The sequence below is a fragment of the Podarcis filfolensis genome, assembly GCF_964270895.1.
Source record: "Podarcis filfolensis genome assembly, chromosome: 8".
In the NCBI taxonomy this organism is placed as follows: Eukaryota; Metazoa; Chordata; class Lepidosauria; order Squamata; family Lacertidae; genus Podarcis; species Podarcis filfolensis.
Window position 1 is genome coordinate 84,872,709 of NC_139611.1, and position 21,315 is coordinate 84,894,023.

Consider the following 21,315-nt stretch of genomic DNA (forward strand, 5'->3'; position numbering starts at 1 on the left):
GAGTGGCTTCCAGCAAAATATAAAAATAAAATAAAATGTCAGACGTTAAAAACTTCCCTGAACAGGGCAGCCTTCAGATGTTTTCTAAAAGTTATGTAATTCTTTAACTCCCTGACATCTGGCAGGAGGGCGTTCCGCAGGGAGGGCGCCACCACCAAGAAGGCCTGGTTCCTTGTAACTTTATTTCTCGCAGTGAGGGAGCCGCCAGAAGGCCCTCGGAGCTGGACCTCAGTGTCCGGGCTGAATGATGGAGGTGGCGACGCTCCTTCAGGTATACTGGGCCTTTGAGGCCGTTTAGGGCTTTAAAGGTCAGTACCAACACTTTGAATTGTGTTCAGGAACATAATGGGAGCTAGCGAAGATCCTTTAGGACTGGTGTTACATGATATCGGCAGCCACTCCCAGTCTTAAATCTTGCTCCATCTTCCATGTGACAGCCCTTAAGATATTTGAAGATGGCTATTCCTCTTTTCCAGACTAAACACACCCAACTCCTTCAACCGTTCCTCATCAGGCTTGGTTTCCAGACCCTTGATCATCTTGGTTGCCCTCCACTGCCCATCTTCCAGCTTGTCAACATCCTTCTTAAATTGGGGCGCCCAGAACTGGACACAGTATTCCAGGTGTGGTCTGACCAAGGCAGAAGACACTATACATCTGTTGACGCAGCCTAGAATAGCATTAGCTTCTTTTTTGCTGCACTGGACTCCAACCCCCTCCAGTATCACCAATAAGGTTGATGGGACCTGGAGTCCCCACTCCTCATCCAAAGGCCTCCCATTGGCCATTGCTCTCATAAGTAGATGAACCAATGGTAGGGCCGGCCCATTGTCTGAGACAAGCAAGGCCAAGATGGCTCCCTTCCACCAGCACCATCCCATTCCATGTTAAAAAAATGAACCAGGCTGGTAGTTGAAAATTAGGGCCCCTCCAGAAATCCTGTTTATTGTGCATTCATGATGGCTTGTCCTCAGGATGGTATCTGGGCTGTTATACGCAAGCCAGATTTCAATACTGTTTGTGCCTGCAAAACTTTTGGAGCAGGCATACTGTTTCCCATTTGTGGGTCTCCCATAACTTCCTGCTGAAATCCTGTAACTTTTTATTTGTCTTTGTCCTGCTTTCATTGTGTTGTATTTCTCCTCCAGGTGGCAATAATGCAGCGATGTTGAGGAAGCGTTGCAGAAGAACTGCAGAATGGCGCGTCTATTATAAACCTACCACCAATGCACTGTCGTTGCACCGATGGCACGTTGCAGAAGACACTCAAAAAGAAACCATCTGCCTAGAGAAGATCTTACTTTCAACAAGGTAATAGGAGAACATCCCACACACCACAACACACCTGATGGCAGCAGGGCAGGCCCCAAAGCAAACACAGCCCTGAACACTGCTCCCTGCCCCATCAGCAACTGCCGCCTGAGGTAGCCACCTCGCTCTACCTAATGGTAGGGCTGGCTCTATTCAAAATAGTGGGTTGAAACAGAACTGTACCACGTGGGATTTCTGGAGCTAGAGACACTGCAGGAAGCTTGCGGTGCACAAACGGATGGGCTGAGATGGCAGTTTCCAACTGGCTAGCGTGTTTCCAGGTTGACCAGTAAAACGTGTGTCTTCCAATCACACAGCCAGTCTTCTGGTCCTCCACCTTGGCTCCACTCCTCAGCCAGTCATTGAAACCCATCATCTGCCATGTTTTTAAAGCTAGACAACCTCTAAGACCAAGTAGGATTGGGCGGCAATGTTGTCCAATGGCAGTGTGAGTCTGGTTTCAGATCTGCTGTCTTTAGGTCCACCAGCCAATGATAAAGGGCGAAATTGGATGCCAAAGCTCCGGTGGAGATGGAACGGAGTCTTGCTAAGAGTTCAAATAATCCCCACTCCATTCATCAGAGGCTTGGTGCTGGGATGCCTGGCCATATCTGGTTGGCACCCGGGATGGCTGTGGGCATGAGGGCAAGAAGGATAGTCCCAGAGAGTGGGCAGCAAAGAGGCAGTGAAATGCATGCACTGCGACTGTGTTGGGAGCAGATTTGTGAGGATGGAACCTTCCTTATCTCTCGCTCACTGCATCTGTGTTCATAAACTGAAGGGGAGCTTCCCTCTTCGTGGAGAAAAGTTATTAGAAGGAGGCGAAGAAGAGGGAATGGTTTCTTCAAAGAGAGGGAGAGTCCATGGAAGCCACAAGCTTGGAGCAGCCCAGCGCTCCCAGTTTCAAGATGGCGGCACTTCCTCTTCCTGTTGCAAAATGGGTTCTGAGCGAAGGCTGGTCTCCAGTCTCTTCTGCCTCAGCCAGGCATGCATGATTGTACGCTGTACCTGGGTGGGAATGAGCACTCAGCACAAGCCGAGACATTTCTAGTAGACCAGGGAGTTGGTATGCCCAAGTGTCAATCGTAATGTTAAGTCTAGGCCAGGGATCGGCAAAGGTTTGTGGTTTGGGCTGGTTCATGGTCCCGCAGATGCCGTGGTGGGCTGGAGTGTGTGTGTGTGCATGCATGCACTCATGCGCAGCTATTTCCGGAGCAGAGGAGGTGTGTGTAGCTTCCCATTGGTTGCAGGAGATTCCTGCAGCCAATGGGAAGCCGGCCAGCGTTGTGGGAGGCAGTCGCCACTCTGCTCTGTGCCAGTTTAGCATGGCGCATGGGAGCTGACCGAGTGGGTGTCCATGGGCCGGTTAAACAACCCCCATGGGCCGCTTCTGGCCCACGGGCCTTAGGTTGCCGACCCCTGGTCTAGGCAAATGTTTTGCTCCAGAAAGAGACCTTCAAGTTGCCTGCAGAGGGAAATACGGTAAGATCTACAAACACTGATCTGCACATTCAGATGGCCAGAAGGAAGCGGTATTCGCTCAAGGCAACGTTCCTGCATCCATTCACATTCTGCATGTAGGTGAGGCCATCTATCACCTCCCCAGCCCCGCCCCCCACGAAAGAGCATCATTTTTACATTTCTGGCACACTGAAATTTCTCTGTCCTCCTTCCTGGATCCCACACGCTTCTCCGAAAGAATCACATGGGGATGAGCGGATCACTGAGGACAACCCATACCTATAGTTCAAAGGAACGTCATCGGGTCCCCCCACCCCATCTGAGAGAATCTTCCATAGTGATGTGCCAAGCCATTCCACCACAGATAAGGTACAAAACGACTCCTAAAGAGGACTATACCATTCTCCCAGCCACCCACCTAGAGCGAAATGCTTCTCATTGTGGTGGGAAAAGACATTCCAGGGAAGGAGGAGAGGAAGACCCTGTCCTAACAGTCGGAAGGTCAGGGATGTCACCCTCCTTTAAAAAGCAGGGCGGTACAGACGATTATTCTAACACCTTTCGCCGTAGAGAGCAGAACAGGAGTTAAAAGCGAGTTATGGCGCTGTTCCAAAAGAAGTTCACCAGTTTGGTGAACATGACCTCGTAGAAAAAGCAGCAGGAGATTTTGCTTGTCCGTTGGCCCCCCTCCAAAATCCCAGGAACGGGGGGGGGCAGTGTGTGGGGAGGATGAATGTTGAGGTCAAACGTCCCCTTCTATTTGGGGTGGAGCCAGTTGTCACATGTCTCCGGCTGATGACAACTCCAACCCATTTCCAAAAGCACATCGGAAGCAACTGTCGAGAACGTCGAAATCGTTTAAAGAGAGAGAGAGAGATAGAAAACAAATGGCAAAATCCCATCACTGCTGGCGTAGGATTCGCCTCTCGAGAGCGGCCTTCATAAAACGCCGCACCCGCCTTCAGGAAGGGGGAGCGAGAGAAGGAAGGAAGGTGACTGGTCCCTTCTGGTTTTGTGGTCTTAGGTGCCGTGGAGCTGAAGAACCACAGGAGGGGGTTTGAGCAGACACATTGCAGACACAGCAGTAGCTGGGTGTTAAAAACAGAACGCACACACACACAAACACACACACACCATGCTCCCCTCTGTCTTGGCGTCCCTAGTTCCAGTGGGGGGGGAAGACCCCAGGACTGGAGTATGGCAGACCCCCCCTTGGGGAGCGAAGAGTGGAGAAACAGAAATGTCCTGGTTGGAGAGCAAGTGGGACAAGGGCAGGGGGGCAAATATGGCCTGGAGATGCCTGGAAATTTTGGGAGCAGCCATTGGACAGGCGTCTGCTCCTGAGGCGAGGAGAGAAGAGACCCCCTTGTCCCGTGTGGTTCAGAGGGGTGGCTGGCTGGTGGGGAATGATGCTCAGAAACTTGTGGGGGAACCAGGCCGCAGGAGCGTCTATTTGCAGAGGGTGCCCCCCTGTCAGCCAGCTATCTCTCCCCAGCCCGACCCCACGCGTTCACCCCAGCGGTCCTCAGAAGCCCTTGATGTGGCAGTAGGCCTCGAGGCTGGCAAAGAGGATGTAGATGAGCCAGAGGCCCATGAAGAGGCAAGTGGTGAGGATTTTGGGGGTTCGGGGACCCCCCAGCTCGCCCCCTATGTGCGGCCGGCGGCGGTACATGAGGACGCTGATGGAGACGAAGGCGAAGATGGTGAAGAGGGTGACGGAGAAGGCCAGGCTGCCCGTCTCCACCTCGAAGTTTTTGCCTTGGAAGGCCCAGTAAATGGCCGCCACAGACCAGGCCACGCCCAGGCCCAAGAAGACGTTGACGGCGTTGCTCCCAGTCACGTTGCCGATGGAGGCGTCGGCGCACTGGTCCTGGAGGGCGGCCACTTTGCTGGCGAAGGTGTCTGTGGGAAGAGGAGAGCCGTGGTCAGCAGGGACACAGGGTGGCCGACAACCCTGGGGGACCCCACCCCCTGCACCGCCACCTCCTCCTCCTGCAGTGATGCCCTGGTGCCACAAGGGGGCGACAGCAGTCAAGTGCCCTCTTCAAGGGAGGAAATGGCTGATCTCTTGTCAGGCTTCGGGGAATCGGCTTCCTCCCCCATGGCAGTAAATAAGCAGACCAATCGAAAGGAAAGTCTTACCCATGGGTAGGCAAACTAAGGCCCGGGGGCCGGATTCGGCCTAATTGCCTCCTAAATCCGGCCCTCAGATGGTCCAGGAATCAGTGTGTTTTTACATGAATAGAATGTGTGCTTTTCTTTAAAATGCACCTCTGGGTTATTTGTGGGGCCTGCCTGGTGTTTTCACATGAATAGAATGTGTCCTTTTATTTAAAATGCATCTCTGGGTTCTTTGTGGGGCCTGCCTTGGGGTGGAATCCCACCCCCCCAGGCCACAAATGTCCTCACTTCACTTTTAGGGCTCATCCTCACTTATGTTTGTCCCCGGATTTTTTAGGTTTTTCCCTGGGGAAACCTGCTCTTTACTGCTGAAAAGGAACAAATGTCAAGCCCCAGAAAACTCAACTGATGTTTGTTCCAATTCAGCAGTAAAGAGCAGGTTTTAAAGTGGCAGGACGAAAGGAAGGACCTCTTGGACTTCGGCCTAGAAATCATGGAACAAACAGAACTGTAGGCGAGTCTTTAGAGTGGGCAAACGGCTGCTAGGCTTTGGGAATAGCCAGGGATCCTATTTGGTCTCTCAAGATCATCAGGTGCGCATGCTGTATGAATTGCTGCCTGCTTACTGTATTTTTTGCTCTATAAGACGCACCTAATTTTTGGAGGAGGAAAACAATAAAAACAATATTCTGAATCTCAGAAGCCAGAACAGCAAGAGGGATCGCTGCGCAGTGAAAGCAGCAATCCCTCTTGCTGTTCTGGCGTCTGGGATAGCTGTGCAGCCTGCATGCGCTCCATAAGACACACACACATTTCCCCTTACTTTTTAGGAGGGAAAAAGTGAGTCTTATAGAGCAAAAAATACAGTATGTTGCGAATTTGCTGTACGAAAACAGCACCCGCATACTATTGTCTCTTGCGTTTCAGTTGCTAAACTGGCCTTTCCTTTGCATGTGAACTTCTGGGGGGCATCAGGTTAAGGGTAAGAACGTATTTGCAACAGAAACATTTGTAAGAGATCCAGCAACAGACCCTCGACCTCTTGAGCATGGGCTGGTCACCCCTGGGGATTCAGAGGCCCACCTTCCAGCAAGTCTTCCCGCCACCTTTCTGCCATCAGGTTTGTTAAGTTGTGGGTGAACATATCAGACGACACAGCGATTCTTCAAACAGCTCTTGTTTATTCACAGGCCAGAACAGAACTGAACTGAAGGGTTCAGCCAGCCTGCTTATCTAGAGCTCCACTACAACGCAACTGTAACCACTGTCTGTAACTATCCAATCGCTGAACGTCACTTTCAATCCCTTATTTGCATATGTGGACCTGAGCGAAAACTATCTACAGTATCCCCCTGCTGGCCCAGGGTGAGAACTTCAGTACATAACAAGGATAAATACCTGGTATGGACGTGCCCAGCGCCACAAAGACCACGGCGTTGACAGAGTCCTTGAGGCCGACGGTGCAGCCGAAGTGGGAGGCCAGGTCTCCGATGAGAGCCGTCAGCACCCCAATGACCAGGATGCTGACGCTGAAGCAAGCCCACCCGTTCCAGTACTCGGTGGGCGGGACGCAGGCGAAGAGAACCTTCCAGAAGACCGTCAGGAAGTGCATGACGTAATCGAAGCAGGAGGGGAGGCGTTCCTCGCGCCCGTCTTCCTCATCTTCCTCGTCTCCTAGGAACAGAGAGGCAGGGACTGAGAGTTAGAGGCGCTTCTGGGCCAAGAGGGTGGGGAGGCCTCCAAATGGGGGTGCCAACTTGAATAAGATATTAGGGGGGCAGGTAAGCCCTGCCCTGAAATCAATCAAATGATGCCCATTTAAATGGCAATAATAATAATAATTTACTATTTATACCACGCCCATCTGGCTGGGCTTCCCCAGCCACTCTGGGCGGCTTCCAAAAAAATATTAAAATACTGTAATACATCAAACATTAAAGGCTTCCCTAAACAGGGCGAGGATTTGAAGACTGCTTCCAGGTCCTAGTCCGACACTCTAACCACTACACCGCGCTGCCTCTCTTGTCTGGCCTTTCGCGGCAGCAAATTCACCTTTGCAAATTAAAGAGGCAAAAATTTCCCTTGACACCTGTATTGCTTTGCCTGCTCAGCCTCAACATCAGTTCAAGCTGCTGTTAACGCCAGAAGGGTGAAGTGACCTACCTGTATTGAGTCCTTCTCAAAGTGATTTTCTTCTCGTTTATTCTGGAAGATGCTGTAAGGCAAGTTGGCCACTAGAGGGCACCACGGCCATGCCACATAATGACTGGAAGATCTACGCCTCATTCTACTGTTTTCTGAGGGTCCTGTCTGTCTCACCTCCATCAGGCCTAGGGCAGGGCCTGATAGACGACAAAAGGACTGCTGCCACCCAGCAGAGAATACTGTTTGCATTCTTTTAAACTGCTTTTTAATTGTGCGTTTTTTAAAAAAACCTTTAACTGTTTTTGTTTGGGTTTGGTGGGTGGAGAGTGTATTCAGCTGTTTCTGTTTACATTTTCATAATGCATTTTGTGTTTTTATAATGTAATTTTATAATGTAATGGTGACAGCAGTCACGAAATTAAAAGACACCTGCTTCCCGGGAGAAAAGCAATGACAAACCTAGACAACATCTTTAAAAGCAGAGACATCACCTTGCCGACAAAGGTCTGTATAGTTAAAGCCATGGTTTTCCCAGTAGTGATGTATGGAAGTGAGAGCTGGACCATCAAGAAGGCTGATCGCCAAAGAATGGATGCTTTTGGATTATGGTGCTGGAGGAGACTCTTGAGAGTCCCATGGACTGCAAGAAGATCAAACCTCTCCATTCTGAAGGAAATCAGCCCTGAGTGCTCACTGGAAGGACAGATCCTGAAGCTGAGGCTCCAATACTTTGGCCACCTCGTGAGAAGAGAAGACTCCCTGGAAAAGACCCTGATGTTGGGAAAGATGGAGGGCACAAGGAGAAGGGGACGACAGAGGGCGAGATGGTGGGACAGTGTTCTCGAAGCTACCAGCATGAGTTTGACCAAACTGCGGGAGGCAGTGGAAGACAGGAGTGCCTGGCGTGCTCTGGTCCAGGGGGTCATGAAGAGTCGGACACGACTAAACGACTAAACAACAACTACAATGTAATTTTATCTTGTGAACCGCACTGAGACCTGCGGGTATAGGGTGGTATATTAATAATAATAATAATAATAATAATAATAATAATAATAATAATAATATTGGGTGTCATGGCCACTTTCTACCTCCACTGGTAGAGGCAAGCAATGCTTCTGTTTATGGAAGACAATCTTACTTGGCTACAAGTGATCGCCAAAGAAAAGGTAAATGTAAAGGATCCCTGGATGGTTAAGTCCAGTCAAAGGCAACTATGGGGTTGCGACGCTCATCTTGCTTTCAGGCCGAGGGAGCCGGCGTTTGTCCACAGACAGCTTTCCGGGTCATGTGGCCAGCAGGACTAAACCGCTTCTGGCACAACGGAACACCGTGATGGAAACCAGAGCGCATGGAAACGACATTTACCTTCCTGCTGCAGTGGTACCTATTTATCTACTTGCCCTGGTGTGCTTTTGAATTGCTAGGTTGGCAGGAGCTGGGACAGAGCGATGGGAGCTCACCCCGTCGCGGGGATTTGTTTTGTTTTTAAAAAAATAATATTTATTACTTTTCCAACAATTTAAACACTACGAAAGAAAAGAACAATACGTCGCGGGGATTTGAACCACCGACCTTCCAATCTGCAAGTCTTGGTGGTTTATCGGCTACTTTAAAATGAGGCTGCATTTTAAATTGCATTTTAACCTGTATTTTAAATTGGTCTCCCCCCCCCTCTCTTTTTTCCCTATTATGTTTTTACTGTGATTTCATTGGTGTTAGCCGCCCTGAGCCCGGCTCTGGCCGGGGAGCGTGGGGTATAAATTATTATTATTATTATTATTATTATTATTATTATTATTATTATTATTATTACTGGAATGAGTTGGCTCCGCCTTTCGCTGCCTCTGGCTCCGCCTACCATCTGGGCTCCCTGGATTCCACCTCACTGGCCCCAATGGGCACCAGCCAGCACTATTCGGCTTGTGTTACTAGGGCTGTTTAGGCACGTGGGTGGCGCTGTGGGTTAAACCCCAGAGCCTAGGACTTGCCGATCAGAAGGTCGGCGGTTCGAATCCCTGCGACGGGGTGAGCTCCCGTTGCTCGGTCCCTGCTCCTGCCATCCTAGCAGTTTGAAAGCACATCGAGTGCAAGTAGATAAATAGGTACAGCTCTGGTGGGAAGGTAAACGGCGTTTCCGTGCGCTGCTCTGGTTCGCCAGAAGCGGCTTAGTCATGCTGGCCATGTGACCCGGAAGCTGTACGCCGGCTCCCTCAGCCAATAAAGCGAGATGAGCGCCGCAACCCCAGAGTCGGCCACGACTGGACCTTTATTGGCCCTTTACCTTTTACTAGGGCTGTTTAGCAATTTTGAGAGCCCCGGACTAAAGCCCTTTCAGTGTAAATTCCTGCACTGCATGGGGCTTCGGCTAGAATGACCCTTTATGTTTCTTCCAGCTCCACAATTCTATAACCCTATGGCACAAAATAGTCTCCTTCCTTCTCTCTCTCTCTTCCTTACCAAAGAGTGTCAGTGGCGGGGGGAGGCCTGGTTGACCGTGTGAAGGGAAGAGAGATTGAAGCAAAGAACATTGTGGGTGGACAGCAGTGCAGGGCTCGGGGGAGGGGGAGAATATATAATTTCTCTTTCTGTTTCCCTCCCGGTCCATTCCCGCCCCACCCTCGAATTAAATAAAAATAAAAATCCACCCACAGCTTTTATAGCGGGTGCTGTCACCGTAAAGAGATTTTCAGGGCAGCAGCAAAACTACGCAACGCCTGTGCTTTATTTATTTATTTGTCGCCAAAGAAGTAATTTCTAGGCTCCTTGGTGGAGAGGAAAAACATAGATTTTGGCAGATTTACTTAGGCATCAGTGCAAAAAAATATAAATAAACCCATTTTCTTTCCCACAGCTAATTATGTGAGGTGAGGGAGGGGTATGGCCAGAAGGCGCCGTGAGGCGTCCTTTCCCCTCCCCCTTCTTTTTTTAAAAGTGAATTTTGAGAGCCGGGGGGGGGGATGGGTGGAGTCTTTGGTGAGGGCCAGGAAGCTGAGAGGTGTTGATGGACGGGGAGAGGGGGAGTGCATCAGAAGAAGGTGTTTATATCAGTGTTTAGGTTAATGTATTTTTTCCTGCGTTTCTTCTCTTGCATAAATTTGTGTAAGGTTGTCGTCAGGTTGTAGTTCGCATGGCTGCCAGCAGATGGCGCTCACCCTGCAAACCACAGGGTGATGACCATTAGGAGGGGATGGTGGGGAATGGAGAAGGATAGGAAGTTGAACAGAAGGGCAGGTGGCAGAGGGGGAAGGGGGGAAAGGACTTGGGGGTGGAAAAGCATTGGGGCAGGCCCATTTGCTGTTGAGCCATGCAGTTTGGGAACAGACACCCGCAGCCAAAGCAATCTTCTTGCTCCGCCCCTTCTTGCCCCGCCCCCAAAGGAAAAACTTTGACTTCCCTCTCACCCTTCCTCAAATCCTTTGGAGAAATCTCTAAGCAGGACTGACCTCTGTAATGCAAAGGTAAATCAATCAAGGTTGATTCGGATGTACAAGACAGCTCCCTGCAGGAGCTAGGTGAGGTTCCACAAGCGAGGGGCCACCACTGAGAAGGCCTTGCTAGTGCATTGCCACCCTCTGGACCTCCCGGGGAGCAGACACACAGAAGAGGGCCTTGGGCGACTATCGCAGGGTAAGCTCACGACGGCAGCCTCTCTCAATCGCCCCAAGTTAGAGTCGCCTACCTGCACTCACGGTGATCGCCTCTAGAAACTGTTCCCGCCAGGAGTGTGTGCCAATCACCAGAGCCAGGTTTGTCTTCTTGATGAGTTTATCCACCGTGTTCTACAGAAGGCGGGCAACAGAAGCACAGTCAGGTCTGCCTGATATGCATATATCACTTTCAGCAGACATGGCTTCCCCCAGAGAATTCTGGGAACTGTAGCATGTTACCGGCACAGAGAGTTGCTAGAAGACCCCCTCTTCCCCTCTCAGAGCTACAGTTTCCAGAGTGGTTTATCCATCTTTCCAATTCCTGGGGAATTGTAGCTCCATGAGGGGGAATGCGGTATGTGTGTGTGTGTCTCCTAACAGCTCTCTGCACCCTTAACAAACTACAGTTTCCAGGATTCTCTACAGGAAGCCATGACTGTGGTACGATACTGCTCTAAAAGTCTAGGGCAGGTGGCGTTTTGGGGGGAGCAGTGTCAGTAGTGGTTTCATCAGTCTTACATTCAGTCCTCCACGCATAACCCCCCAAAAAAATCTATATTGGGGTAGTAAATAATACTGTCATACCTCGGGTTGAAGTAGCTTTGGGATAAATATTTTCGGGTTGCGCTCCGTGGTGACCCGGAACTAACGGAGCGCATTACTTCCGGGTTTCGCCGCTCGCGCATGCGCAGACGGTCAAAATGACGTCGCGCGCATGCGCAGAAGCGGTGAATCGTGACCCGCGCAGATGCGGGTTGCGTTCGCTTCCGGATGCGAACGGGACTCCGGAACGGATCCCGTTCGCATCCAGAGGTACCACTGTATCAAATGATGATAATAATATAATTTGGCATTTATGAATAGCACAGTGGTAAGAGTAGAATGTTTCATGTTACTATTGTGAGCCACTTGTGTTGCAAAAGCGCCATACAAATGCCAAACCAAAATCAAGATCCAGCGAAGCCTTTTTATGTCGCTTGCTTGTTGTTATTTATTTAATGCATCCGTATCCCTCCTTTTCCCTCCAAGGAGGGCAAGGTGGTTTGCATGGTCCTCCCCCTCCTCCTTTAATCTCCACAACAACAACAACCCTGTAAGGTTGGACTGAGAGGCGATGACTGGACCCCAAGGTCGCCCGGTGAACGTCATGGCTGAGTGGGAATTCGAACCCTGGCCTCCCAGCTCAGAGTCCGACACTCTAGCCACGATGCCACACGGGTGCGAAGGGCTGGGAATCGAGGCTGGGCAAGGCACCTGCCGTGTCCCCTTCCTCACCTTGAAATCGTAGGATTCCTCAATGATGACTTCTAGGCGGCAGTTTTCCCCCAGGACAGGTTTCCCCATCTCAGCGATCCGCCGGGCTTCCTCTTCCTCGGCCGAGAGCTTCTTGTCAGCATCCACTAAGTCAGGGGAAAACATGGCATAAGGAAGAAGAGACTACAGCGGTACCTTGGTTCTCAAACGCCTTGGTTCTCAAACGCCGGAAAAACCAGAAGTAAGTGTTCTGGTTTTCAAACATTTTTCGGATGCCGAACATCCAATACGGCTGTCGGCTATTGTTTCTGGGGTGCCTGCACCAATCAGAAGCTGCCCCTTCGTTTTTGAACATGTTGGAAGTCAAACGGACTTCCGGAACAGTTTAAGTTCCACGCTTTTGCTATTTATTTTGCGTTTTTGTTTTTGAGGGTTTTTTCGGTTCATTTGTTTTTGTGACTGTGTGGAACCCAGTTCAGCTACTGATTGATTGATTGATTGATTGATTGATTGTGTGACTGACTGTGGAAAGGGTTAAAAGACCCCCATCCAAACAATAACTATCATCAGTGCAGGTAAGAAAAAAATAATTTTAATTTTTATCATCTACAATACTGCCTTATTTATTTTATAGTACAGTACATTGATTATTGCTTTCATTTTATGGATCAGTGGTCACGTTAGGTAGTGAAATTCATGTTAAATTGCTGTTTTAGGGGTTGATTTAAAAAGTCTGGAACGGATTAATCCGTTTTGCATTACTTTCTAGGGGAAAGTGTGCCTTGGTTTTGGAACGCTTTGGTTTTGGAACAGACTTCCGGAACAGATTAAGTCTGAGAACCAAGGTACCACTGTATACTGATATCCCACCTTCTCGAGGTGGCGCGCAGATAGCAACAGAATCGTAAGCAGGGCTCCTCCAAAGGCCATCTAGCCTGACCCTCCTGCCAACACGAGGGAGCACACCGCCACAGCATCTCTGATTGGCGGCCGTACCCTCCCCGCTTAAAAACCTCTAGCGAAGGACCGCTGCTTTCCATCCTGCAAATTTCACCATTCTCACACCAACCCTCTGGGGTAGGCTAAGCTGAGATATAGCTGTTACGAAAAAGGAGCAATGCTGCTGAGTGCTCCAGATGGCTGGAAAGCCAAACAGGATGTTGATGTTATGGGACTGTACCGTGGGAACAAAGGGACAGTCTATTCTGTGCACTGAGCACCGGATGTTAGCTCAGAGTGTCACATGACCCTGTACCAGAAGTACATGGGAGGAGTTATTCTCTCTCTGCTGTTGCTGCTGAGGAGTGCAGACATGTTTTCTCTGCACTGCTGGAAAGACAGAAATAAAGGCATGTAAATACATTTCTGTCTGTCTCTCTCCCCTCCCTGGGAGTGAGGGAGGAGGAATGGTTGTGTTCTTCTCACGTTGGGAAGGATCGGCCGATAGAGATCTGGCCTTGTCTTGCCAGGAGTCGCTGACGGGGGAGATCAACAAGGAACTCAAGCCAGGCACCTGGAGAGTGGCCAATTCCTCTGACTGATTAGGGCTTGAGATTTCAACAATAGCAACTGGTCCTCCAGGAAGTGAGCCGAATCAACCAGCTTTTCGTACCCAGAGATATACTGCTCTTGTACATGGAGGTTCTGTATTTTGCTCTTGCAACTTTTCACTGTTGACAGCAGGCTTTCCTTTCTTGAGTCGCACAGCCCGTTCCTCTGCACCAAGAGATTTTGGAGTCCAGTTTTTATTTAACTTTAAAATCTTGCCATATATATTCTAGACAGTGCTTTTCTTTCTTTCTAGAAAAATAGGCGCTGGTACTCGCCACCAAGTTGTTGCAGTAAGTGTCACACTTTTTAACAACAACAAAGAGGTTCTTGTACCGAGTACCCCCGAGTACCTCCTGAGGGAAAATGCACTGATTCCAGATTCAAAGTTCGTTATACACTTCTCTTTAAACTCTGACATCCTGTCTTTCTCTCCACGCTGATCTTAATCCCATCCCAATTACATATTGCATTCTAATAAACATTTCACCTGAGACATATCCTTCTATTTCATATATTATCAGTCTTGTACGGCTGCTCATAAAAATCAGATTTCGTCTGATGATGATATTTTTCTTTTCTTATTTTTGCTGTTAGTTTCTTTTGTCAGCTCTGCATAGTCATACACACACACACACACACACACACACACACAGAGTGGTACCTTGGGTTAAGTACTTAATTCGTTCCGGAGGTCCGTTCTTAACCTGAAACTGTTCTGAATCTGAAGCACCACTTTAGCTAATGGGCCTCCTGCTGCCGCCGCGCCACCAGAGCACGATTTCTGTTCTCATCCTGAAGCAAAGTTCTTAACCTGAAGCACTATTTCTGGGTTAGCAGAGTCTGTAACCTGAAGCGTCTGTAACCCGAGGTACCACTATATATATAGTGTCTTGGCCACAGGAGCACTTCAGACCCACAGGCTTCCATAGAAGGTGTGGCCAACCTGATTGGGGATAATGGGAATTGTCGTTGAACCTATGGAGGGCGCCGTGCTGGCTACCCCTGTTCTCGAGCCTTTGAGAACATAATAAAGGTGCAACCTGCCCTTGGCCAAACCTAGAGAGGGCCACATAATTAGCTGCTATTAATGCAACATTAAATTATAAAAGGATTTCTTCTTGGTGTGGGATCATTCGGCCTATTTGAGAGACAGAAGATGAAAAAAGAATATCATCTTGCTCAGAGGCTTAGTGAGGGCAGCAGGCCAGGCAGCAGGCACCATTCCTCACTGGTCCTGCACAGAGTAACATGGTAGAACTGCTAGGATTCAGCCACAGAGAACCGCTAGGATGTGGAGGGGGGGGCTGGAAAATTTGGATGGTGCTAGCAGCAAACAGTAGACTTTCTTTTTTTCTTTTTTTAACGCAACACCTTCTGGGCAGGAGCAGTCTACCTGAGCAGTGAGGATTTGGGCAGAAGTATCCTCCATGCGCGGACGCGGGTGGCGCTGTGGGTTAAACCACAGAGCCTAGGACTTGCCGATCAGAAGGTCGGTGGTTCGAATCCCCATGATGGGGTGAGCTCCCGGAGCTCCCGTTGCTCGGTCCCTGCTCCTGCCAACCTAGCAGTTCGAAAGCACGTCAAAGTGCAAGTAGATAAATAGGTACCGCTCCAGCGGGAAGGTAAACGGCGTTTCTGTGCGCTGCTCTGGTTTGCCAGAAGCGGCTTAGTCATGCTGGCCACATGACCCGGAAGCTGTATGCCGGCTCCCTCGGCCAATAAAGCGAGATGAGCGCCACAACCCCAGAGTCGGCCATGACTGGACCTAATGGTCAGGAGTCCCTTTATCCTCCACACACCCGAATACTGATTCCTTGGGGATAATGAGGTGCAGAACTGAGAGCTTGACCTGGCATTGAAATGGCCAGTGGTAGCACAGGGAAATGGAACTAATTTCTGCCTCCCCCAGCCCCCTGAGAAATATTCTGGCTTCCGCTAGCAACCAGCCCTCTCCAAAAATACCTCTTCCTAGATCCTAGATTATCTCTCCCTCTCTTTTTAAATTGTTATTCAAGAAAGGAAAAAACAAGACAAGAATACAAACAAAACAATGATAAAGACAATATTAGTTACAAATCAATAAAGCAAAAAGTGGACTATAGACCCGGCCTCCCATCCATTCCTTGTTTCAATTATTTCCTTGTTATCTATTATTTCTTGCCAAAACACATTTGTATCTTAAATTAACTAATTGTTGATTTATATTAAGTTTCATATCTTTCTTAAATCTACTGCTAAAGTTATTCAAATGCTGCGACAGAGTTTAAACTACTGCAATTGTTTTTCAAATAAACTTTGAAGATTTCCCATTTTGAAATAAATTCCTGTTTTGGTTTGTTCTTTACTTTTTTCTGATAAACTATCTAGCGCCGCATAATCTGGATCCATTTTTATTGGGTGAAGGGGATTTCATCACTCTTCCACTTTGCAGCGATAAGAACTCTTGCTGCCGCTGTGGCGTATAAAAATATACTCTTCATTTTTCGAATCCTAGATTCTCAAACGCCAACTGCTGGTTTAGAAACCCCACAGAACAAAAGTGGTAATCTTTTTTTCCTGGCGTCTGGGGTTTCAGGCTTCAGCTGGGCAAATGACTTGCTTGGACATTGGTACCTGGGTGGTGATGGGGAAGGAATATTACCCTTAATGTAGAAAAATAGCTCATCAGGGGAAGAACCTGCTTTGTATACTTCTCCTTGAAGAGCAAGCTTTCTCTGTGTGGGGTTTTTTTTTTATTTTATTTTTTTATTTGTGGGGGTTTTTTTTCGCTTTTTCTAGAGCAGCCATTTCCAACCATAGCTGTCAACTTACAGATTTGAAAATAAGGGACCAGCAGCCTCGGAAATAAGGGATCAGCAGCCAAAATAAGGGATTTTCGGAGCGCTGGTATGTTCGACTTCTAAGCCCCTCCAAGCCAAAGGCAGAAAGCCCAGCCAGCAGCCAAACAAAGCCTCAAGCGGTGGTTCCCACAGCGCAGCAACCCGGCAAAGGGGATGCAGCAAGGAAAACCACTGTCACCTCTCTGGTGGGAAGCGCTGAGCAAAGGCGAGTCCCCAGGCAATGCGGCCGATTTGATTGGCACAAGGCATGTAAGCTCCACCCCCCAGTCGTTCTTAGACTCCTTATTGGGTGAGCAACGCAGCCAAGCAACACAGTTGGAGCCTCCCTCCTCCCTGGCCGGCAGGGAGGGAGGGAGAGGAGCTGCTTCCTTTGAAACCTGGGAAATTTAAGGGACATCATCAATAAGGGACAGCAGCAGGACACGGCGCTGGGATAAGGGACTTTCCCGCCAAATAAGGGATGGTTGACAGCTATGTTTCCAACCTAGTGGAAATGTTTCTGGAGTGCAACTCTTGCTGGGCCTGAAACATCTGTTGTAGAGAAAAATTGCAACATGCAATTTTGCATTAGTGCCTCGAAGTAACAGAATCCTGGAGTCCGGACCACTTTTGCTTCCTTTCCCTGGCATCTTGGCTTTCTTCACTTGGTCGATGGATAATTTCCAAGATAGGAACCTCTGTTCAAGCCTACTCAACCACAGTTGCTGTTTCACCCTCATCCAAATGCCAGAATGATCCCCACTGACAATATGTTAAATTGTCAGGGCAGTGCGTTCAAATCACATGGCAATACATACCCCGTGCTAGAAAGGAAGGGGGAGGAAACCTCACCAAAATTCGGCACAGAGAGAAAAGGCAGGATCCTGCAAGCGCAGTGAACTACGCAAATGATACGCTGCCAGTTGTTTTGCATACAGTGGTACCTTGGTTCTCAAATGCCTTGGTACTCAAACAACGTGGAACCCAAGATACTGTCTGTCACAAGAGACTAGGGCCCTGCGGGACTTGACATCTTTCCGCAGGGCCTGCAAGACAGAGCTGTTCCGCCTGGCCTTTGCTTTGGACTCAGTCTGACCTTTATGTTTCCCTCCCCTTATGGTTTTGACTTTGAGGCTGCATTTTAAATTGCATTTTAACCTGTATTTTAAATTGGGGTTTTTTTTCCTTTCTTTTTCTTCTTATTATGTTTTTACTGTGATTATATTGATGTTAGCCACCCTGAGCCCGGCTCTGGCCGGGGAGGGCAGGGTATAAATAAAATTTATTCCTCTTCTTCTTCTTCTTCTTCTTCTTCTTCTTCTTCTTCTTCTTCTAAAAAAGCCCCAACCCCAGCCAACATGTCCTGGTGACCCCATGTACCCCACAACCTGTTCCATGCACCTGTTCTTCTCTACCCCAGAAGAAGACGACAGAGTGTCGTTTTGGGCCATAGCTGTCAAGCGTCCCTTATTTGGTGGGACAGTCCCTTATCCCAGCGCCATGTCCCGCTGCTGTCCCTTATTGATGATGTCCCTTAAATAAGCTACTGAAGGTAATGGGGCCCTTTCTATGTCCAGCTGTGCTTTGTCAACAACAAATTGTTGCTGTTTTTTTGTGTTGAATATATGCTATATGGTAATTTCGGTAATTTCGGACCTAATAGGTATCTAAAGCCATTTGCACCCAACAAAATATGTATTTTATCAAAGTAATTGTTGATCCCTTATTTTGGCTGCTGATCCCTTATTTTCAAGGCTGCTGGTCCCTTATTTTCAAATCTGTAAGTTGACAGCTATGTTTTGGGCAGGTAAGGTTTCTTTCTCTCTCCCCCTCCCTCTCATCAAAGCACACATTTTCATCTCAATCTCTTCCCAAGCATATAGTTTCTCTCCCACTCACTGCCTCTCTCCCCAGAACATGGCTAACGCGTACGCATACACATTTTCTCCCACGCACCCTCTCCCGTGGCATTCCCTCGCCCCCGCAAAGTGCTCCCTCTCCCAGCCACAGCTGTTTAATAGAAGGCTATACCTCATCTGCCAACTCCATCGCCTGCCTCGGGGAATCTGCACACTGCTGCAGGGACAGGCCACAGGAACAGCATATCTCCCTCTCTCACACTAAGGTTACCAGATTCCCCCCCCTCCCCATGAATCCAGGGACACCTTTCAACTTCCTACTAAATAAATGGATTTTTTTCAGGGGACTGATTTGTAAATCCAGGGACTGTTGTCCCCAGGAAACAGGGACGTCTGGTAACCTGATCTCACACCAAATCACCATTCGATATGCAATTCCATTGCACCAGAGAAGCAAACACACACACACCTCTGTGTTGTTGTTTTTTTGCTTTCCTCGAAATTCTCTAGATTTCCTTCCTCCTAACCCCACCAGAGGAAATCAACAAATTTGCATTGAATTTTGCAGTGGACAAAATCCAGTAGCAAACTGGGTTTTTTAAAAAAAAATTAATTACAATTTTTTTTGCCAGCCGTAGTGAAACCATTTTAGCATTCCTCACAAGTCCTCAGATATTTTGTCCTTAAGATTCGGCTAAAGAGCAAGTACCCAATCCCTTTGGATTCATGTCCAGGACACAACGCATAAGGATCCATGCCCCATACATTCGTGTGGGGGGAAAGCATTGGGGCTACAGGAGAGATTTACCAATAACTAGCGGTTACAGAACCTCCATGTTTAAAGGCAGTATACCTTTGAATACCAGCTGCTGGGGACAAAGAACAAAAACACCTCCTTCGTGCCCCACTTGTGAGATTCTAGAGGTGTCTTCTGGAAATTGCAAGATGGCCAAAGTGGATATTATGGCCTGGACCTGCAAGGCAGTTCTTGTGTATTTATATATTCTTACTTAGCTTGCATGAGGAGCAGTAACAGAAGGCAGTGAACTCTCTTTCATGGGAGGTTTCTAAACAAGAGGTCGGATGCCCCTCTGTCAGGCACTCTTCAGCTGCCATTTCTGCATTGCAGAGGGTTGGACTAGATGAACCTTGTGGGCCCCTTTCGATCCCATAACCAGCTGGAAGTGGCATGTACAAGTATTGCACACACTGCAATTATGTGTCTAGTCTGTGTACAACAGAGTCATGTGCGAAAATTGTGATATCCATGTCTTTGCAGCACCAATACATCTCTCCTCCCACATACCTTGACCCAGGGAAAGGGAACCCTCCAGATATTGCTAAAATACTGTTCCCAGCATCACTAACCATTAGTCACACTGGCTGTGGATAATGGGAGGTGGAATCCAACAACATCTGGAGGGCCCTGTGTCAAAGCAGAACCCGACACTTTGTGGAATGCCCAGTGAAGTTCCATTTTCTAATTCATTATTTTTTTTTTTTTTTGCAAATGAAACATGGGGAAAAGACACCTTGTAATAAAATTTCTATCTCTGCAGAACCTTTTTGAGTCCACGGCTCCCTTGACCGACTACATTCTCTCTGCGGCTCCCCTGTGGGGCTCAGGAGCCCAGTTATGTCACCCCTTTCCTGCAGAGCTGGCAGCCTCTCGCCCTTTTTCAAACACCCTCGCTTGTGGAGGGTTCCCTCAGCCTCCTCCCCTCGACTTGGGGGTCCTCTGGGCAGCTGCAGCTGCTGCCCTTGGTCTCTGAACTGCCCCCCCCCCGCCCCAAAGAGAGGTGTTGTTAGGATATAGTCCCGTTCCACCTTAAAAGGGAACAGGAATGACTGTTGTGTGTCACATGCCTGTTTACTTCCAGCACTTGCTGGGAACTTCCTTTGGTATGTTGCTTTTGCTATTGCTGTTTTGCTTGGAGACGAAGGGAAGCAGACATGTTTTTCCTTTGTTCTTGAACTATGCTGAATAAATTGTTGTAAATAATGCTCACACATGACTCTGTCCGCCACTTCTGTTGTGAGGATTTATTCACTCTGCTGATAAGAGCATGCAGAGTCTCTAAACGTATCTGAGGCTCGTGTCGCTGATTGATGCTGTACCAGTGTTCGCCCGGCTGCCCGCCGGTGGCTGGAGCCAGCTGGGGGCCTGCCAAATGCCGCCGTTTCCCCAGCAGCATCCCAACAGGTATCTCCTCACATTGCCCCACAGGGGTCTGAGAAGCACCCCCTGGCCAGCCCCAGAGGAACCATTCTCCTAGGGAGCTTATAGCCAGGGCTGCTGCAACAAACAGCTGCACAAGCCTTTGGGAGGTGGGGACACAAGAGGGCATCAGAGGAGGGAGGGAAGGAAAGAGGGACAGAGGCCAGGATTGCCTGTGGCACCCCTGTCCATCATTCAAGGCACCTCAAGGTGCCACAACACACTGGTTGAAAACCACTGCTTTATCCATTTCCTTGGGCACTGTGAGCCCAAGTGAATTCAGCGGAAATTACTTCTGAGCATAGGATTTGCCTGCCCGATACTTTGGGGCGAAGTTGCTCCATCTGTAAAATGGGCGTAGTAAATGCCCTGCGCCTTAGGTGCTGGAAAGTTTGTGCCCGTGAGACGTTCAGAGCGGGTGGAGGGAACAGATGGGGGTGGTTAAGTGTGAGCTGCATTTGTGAAGGCAGAACCAGTCGAAGGTTGAAGAAAAAGGGAGAGCAAGCAGGGAGAGCTTACCTTGGTTTAGCAAAAGGGCTGCGACAAAGAAAACAGAGAGAAGAGGGAGAGAGAAAGAGAGAAATTACGCAGGCCGTCATTAAAGAGACAGAAGGATTTGTGATCTGAAGGAACAGCCACCAGGGAACGGAATGGCTGGGGAGCCAGCCCCACCCCATCAAAGGCAATGCAGCAGGGATTTCAGGCTCAAAGCAACCCTCTCCTTCTAAGCAACTGCTAGGTGCCTCTAGGGATGGCACCAGGCAGAGGCAAGGCTGGGTGTTTACTGAGGCTCCAGGCCTGCAGAAAGGCTCTGCTGCTCCAACAGCACCATCATTTTCCGTTTTTGCACAAGAGTAGCTTTTCGCCAGGGACGCGGGTGGCGCTGTGGGTAGCCTAGAACTTGCCGATCAGAAGGTCAGCAGTTC

The 21,315-nt window shown here is 48.9% G+C and overlaps 1 protein-coding gene across 1 annotated transcript in view; it reads right to left on the reverse strand.

Moving 5' to 3' along the window:
* Nucleotides 1-1,052: 1,052 nt before the first annotated feature.
* The window catches only part of SLC8A2 (solute carrier family 8 member A2), a 133,342-nt gene continuing 113,079 nt past the window's right edge, over nt 1,053-21,315 (reverse strand). Inside the window, exons 4-8 of the mRNA XM_083626921.1 lie at nt 20,909-20,926; nt 11,964-12,088; nt 10,721-10,820; nt 6,292-6,567; nt 1,053-4,674 (exon numbers count right to left, since the gene is read on the reverse strand). Coding sequence (XP_083483047.1) covers nt 4,298-4,674; nt 6,292-6,567; nt 10,721-10,820; nt 11,964-12,088; nt 20,909-20,926 — 896 coding nt within the window. The 3' untranslated portion in view covers nt 1,053-4,297. The remainder of the gene's footprint in view (nt 4,675-6,291; nt 6,568-10,720; nt 10,821-11,963; nt 12,089-20,908; nt 20,927-21,315) is intronic.